Raw genomic sequence first — 5,584 nt, 5'->3', positions numbered from 1 at the left:
ACTGTTAAGTATTACATTTATTTTGTCTTTTGCTGACCCATGATAAAATGCATTTAACGTAATCGTAAAATATTAATAGGTTATATTTTTGCTGATTAAATAATTTATTGTTCATTGTTTTGGTAAATATGTTATGTGATTTGCTTGCTATTAATTACTCATTGTTTTGGTAAATATTTTATGTAATTTGCTTGCTATTAATTATTTATTGTTTTGCTGAATATTTTATGTGTCATTATAAGTAATATTTTTTGCTTGATATTAATTGGGTCAGTAAATTATTGTACGTAATAAGTTTTAGTAAGTAATTATTATAAGAAAAAATGTATATAAACAAATCAATTCTTTTAATAAAGAGTATTCGATGATACAAATTTGAATAGAACTTATCTTCTTTTCATAAAATTACCAACGGGTTTATGTGCTCGGTGGTATCTTCAAGAATATAAAAAGTATACAAATATACCGTCCAACAAGTCACATGTGCTTGGTGGAATTCCGGTATACAAATACAAATTGATAGAAACTTGAGAATAAAAGCATTCTCAACATATTTTTGGTGACCCCGACGTGATATTCCTATAAGGACAATAAATAGGAACGGTATTATCATGGAGCATTTCAACACACTTATTGATCAACAACAAGCTATAGGAGCTGAGATCGAGAGGATAATCAGCAACTTCAAGAAGGATCCAGCCTCAAGGAAGACGAATCGCTATTATCAGGATAGAATTCTACGGTTAACTGAACAATGGTCAAGGTTAGAGAAGAACCACAACACGTTATTATCTTGTAAAGCTATGGCTGAAGATACAGAAGACGAGTATTTCACCACGGGCTACTATGAAAGAATGACTGAATTGACAAACAAATACTTGGGTATTTTTAACAAGGCATTAATCGAAATGCAAGAGGTAGAAAATGCTCAGGAAAAGCCGCCAAGGCAACACAATCAAAATCCAATGCAGCTTCAACAAAATGAAGAATTATCAAGAGTGTTGCGTAATCAACGAGCACTCATAAATGTCATTGACAGATCCAGTCAAGAAATTGAAATGGCAAGCCAAGAATCTCAAAATGAAGTTTTTTATTCTTGCAAGCTTGCTTTGATAGAAGGTTATCACAAAGCATTCGATAACAACAATGAAAAAATATGGAATTCTACATTAGAAGAATTCATTGAAGGGTACTCCTGGGAATTGTATTATGAAATTAGTCAAAAACTCCAAGACATGGAGATTTGTTTGAAACTCAAGCTAAAATCATTCAATTCTCACTACCAGCACGATTCAACAATTCAGGCAGTAAAATTACCACAGTTAACAATTCCAATATTTGACGGAAACCAGCTGAAGTGGGTAGAGTTTCGAGACCTGTTTACACAACTTATAGACGAACAACCATTCAAACCTATCCAAAAGATGTTCTACTTAACAACTAACTTGATTGGTGAGCCCAAAAACCTGATAAAGCATTTGCCAGCATCAGCTGAGAACTACATTACCGCATGGGAGATTCTGAAGGCTAGATACAATAATGGTAGATTATTAGTTACCGCATTGTTAAACAAATTATTCGCATTACCAGCAATGACAACTGAAACTGCTTCTGGCCTTAAAACATTGCATGACATTTCACAAGAGTGTTTATTGGGACTTAAGGCGCAGAACATTCCAGTCGAACATTGGGACGTCATAATTGTTCATATGACGTTGAAGAAATTAGACAAGATCACACAAACAGCATTTGAGCAGTCATTATCAAACAATCGAGAGCTGATCACTATGAAGGAACTATTTCAATTTATTGAACAAAGGTTCCAATCACTAGAAACAATAAATAATAGCGCATCAATCAAAAAATGGGTTAAGACAGTGGCTACAACTAACACTGCACCAGTTAAATGTCCAATATGCAAGAGAGATAATCATCCAATTCATCTATGCAAGCAGTTCCTGGATGACACCCCAGCTAAGAGGCTACATCTCATAAAATCATTGCAACGATGTTTCAATTGTCTAAAAAATGGTCACTTCACAAAAGACTGCACATCAGGCAGTTGCTTAAAATGCAGCAAGAAACACAACACCTTGCTGCATTTAGAAGGCACACTTGAAGCATCCATGATTAAGAAGGCATCATTATCAAAAAATCCTGCTTCTCTGTTCTCCAACAATCTCAACATCCAAAAAAATTATGTGGTATTAGGAACTGCACGTGTTGTCGTTAAAGGCAACAATGGAAGAGAAATTGAGTGCAGAGCATTATTGGATTCCGGCTCCCAAGTCAACCTGATAACCGATCAAATAATTAAGAAGTTAGGTGAAAACCCGAAAAAGACCTCAGCATGTATAGAAGGTGTGGGGCAAAAAAAACAAGATGCGCAACAACGAATCAATTTAGCTTTCTCGTCCAGAATTAACGGATTTAGCAGCCGAATAGAGGCTTATGTATTACCTAAGATTGTGTGTGACCAGCCGAGCATTCATATTGAAAGCTCAAGCTGGAAAATACCACAGAACATCAATCTGGCAGATCCGTCGTTCAGTACCCCAAACAAAATCGATCTCCTACTTGGAGCTGAGTTTTCTCATCAACTATTGTCCATCGGCCAAATAAACCTTGGCAGAGGTCTCCCCATCCTACAGAACACATTGCTTGGGTGGCTTGTGGTGGGAAAAATATCTAACCAAAATTCAATTATTTCACCACAAGTTTGTGGAATATGCTCTGAAGATGAGCAAGATACGATGAAGGTTATCGAGCGGTTCTGGCAACTAGATGAACCAGAAAAGGCAAACAAAAATCTGTCTCCTTCCGAAGAGTTGTGCGAGTCTCATTTTGCAACTTATATGAAAAGGAATCAAGACGGTCAATTCAGTGTCAGATTACCCTTCAAGCAAGATCCATCGTTGCTTGGTGAGTCAAAACACATTGCCATTAACAGGTTTTTAGCGTTGGAAAGAAGACTCGATAAGGATGTAATACTCAAAACACAGTATGTACAGTTCATGAATGAATATGCTGATCTCGGACACATGGAAAGGGTTGACATCAACCAAGTCAATCCTCATTATGTCATCCCACATCATGGCGTTTTACGGCCCGATAGCAGCACCACGAAATTAAGAGTGGTATTTGATGCATCGTGCAAGACGAGTAGTGGACTATCGTTAAATGATACAATGTTTACTGGCCCTACAATTCAAGAGGAATTGTTTGCGATTTTACTTCGATTCAGGTGCCCAAGATTTGTCTTTTGTTCTGACATTCAAAAAATGTACAGACAAATTATTATTCAGCCCGAAGATCAAAGATATCAATTAATAGTCTGGAGAAGCAATAATAACGAACCCTTACAATTTTATCGATTAAAAACAGTCACCTATGGAACACGATCAGCCCCATATCTGGCTACTAAATGCTTACAACAGTTGGCGAAATCTGAGTTGCAAAAATATCCACTAGGTGCAGCAGCACTAAGTAATGACTTCTACGTAGATGATTGCCTAAGTGGATCAAATAGTCTCCAAACTGCCAAAGATATACAAACTCAGTTAAAAGGTTTGTTGGAATCAGCAGGATTCAAGCTAAGTAAATGGTGTGCCAACCATCCGTCACTTCTTCAAAATATTGCAAAAGAAGATCAAGAAGTTGATTTGGACTTTCAAAGTGACGACGCAACATCAATCAAAACATTAGGATTGACTTGGCAACCAAAAGAAGATCAATTTCGCATAAAATTAAAACTGGATCCACTAAAAATCATTACTAAAAGAACCATTACTTCGAACCTAGCCAAAATTTTCGACCCATTAGGACTACTAGGTCCAGTACTCGTAACAGCAAAAATACTAATTCAGGACCTATGGCAACTACAATTAACATGGGACGAAGCAGTACCAACCGAAATATACACTAGGTGGACTACCTTTTATGACGATCTACAAGTACTAGATCAATTTAAAATAGATCGTCATATATTCGGAAAACAGATGCCAGCACTTGAATCAATACAATTGCACGTATTTTGTGATGCTTCACAAAAGGCATACGGAGCCGCAGTCTACGTTCGAGCGAAACTAATGGATGGTCGACTAATAAATAGATTGTTGTGTTCCAAGTCTCGTGTTGCTCCACTCAAAAAACAAACGATTCCAAGGTTAGAACTGTGTTCAGCTCTATTAGGAGCGACATTGATGAAAAAGGTTAAGAACAATATAAATCATGATGTAGCAACATATTATTGGACTGATTCAGAAATCGTTCTATTCTGGATCAATTCTTCATCAGCAAGGCATCAACAATTCATAGCAAATAGAATCAATGCAATTCAGGAAATTAGCTTGCCTAATCAATGGCGTCACGTAAGATCTAAGGACAACCCAGCTGACTCATTATCACGGGGTATCAAGCCAGCTCAATTACTCGAAAATAACTTGTGGTTATACGGTCCACTCTTTCTTCATGGTTCCGAAAGCAACTGGCCTGGCGAATTCAATAAAACTCTCTGTATTGATCCGGTGAATCCTGAATGGAAACAAACGACAAGGGAAGTGGCCTTAATCTCAACTGATTACGATATCCATTGGATCGATAGAATCAATCACAGGAATTCATTTAGAACTCTACTACATACGGTGGGATATATGCTGCGATTTGTAAATCGGGCAAGGCGAACCAATTTAAGCAATATCACTATGGCTCTAAGCCCTATGGAACTGGAGCTGTCACTCAGGCATATAGTGAAGTACATACAACAGTCAGAACTAAAAGAAGAATTAAATCAGTTAGAACGCAACCAAACAGTAAAACCTGCAAGTACACTTGCTGGACTGATGCCATTTTTAGATGAACACAAGATAATTCGCGTGGGGGGAAGGTCAGAAGCATCATCACTGACATATGATGAAAGCACCAGATAGTCCTTCCATACAATAACCCTATTGTAAAACTGTAAATGAAAAACATACATGAACGAAATATGCACTGCGGCGGTCAAGCACTGCTGGCAGCAGCGAGACAAAAATTTTGGCCGATCAAGGGTAAAATTATGGCAAGATCAACTATTCACCATTGTGTTCGTTGTACTAGATGTAAACCAGTTACTTTTGAACAAGTCATGGGAAGTTTACCAAGGCATCGAGTACAGCCAAACAGGCCATTTTTTAATACCGGAGTTGACTTCTGCGGGCCTTTTTGGGTGCATTATAAGGTGAGAGGAAAACGTCCGCATAAGGCATACCTAGCAGTTTATTGTTGTTTTGCGACAAAGGCAGTACACTTGGAACTGGTAAGCGACTTGACAACAGAAGCATTTATCGGATCATTAAAACGTTTTATCGCACGACGCGGATGCTGCCAAAATATATACTGTGACAATGCAACGAATTTTGTCGGTGCCTCTAACAAGTTGCAGGAATTAACAACAACAATCCATTCCAATGTAGCTCAGGAACAAATAACAAAAACTTGCAGCAACAAGGGAATAGCATTTCACTTCATCCCTCCTCGTGCACCTCATTTTGATGGACTATGGGAAGCAGCGGTTAAATCAGCAAAGTACCTATTGGTCCGAAGC

General features: G+C 37.7%; 1 protein-coding gene across 1 annotated transcript; it reads left to right on the top strand.

Annotated features, from left to right (window-relative positions):
• Nucleotides 1–611: 611 nt before the first annotated feature.
• On the top strand, nt 612–4,928 carry LOC119665511. Its single transcript, XM_038074733.1, has one exon. It carries the CDS (start codon nt 612–614, stop codon nt 4,926–4,928), a length of 4,317 nt encoding a protein of 1,438 aa, XP_037930661.1.
• Nucleotides 4,929–5,584: the final 656 nt, after the last annotated feature.

Source organism: Teleopsis dalmanni, chromosome 1, assembly GCF_002237135.1.
Source record: "Teleopsis dalmanni isolate 2A chromosome 1, ASM223713v2, whole genome shotgun sequence".
NCBI classification, from domain to species: Eukaryota; Metazoa; Arthropoda; class Insecta; order Diptera; family Diopsidae; genus Teleopsis; species Teleopsis dalmanni.
Note: the sequence above shows the minus strand (reverse complement) of the source record. Positions and strands in the feature narration are given on the sequence as shown.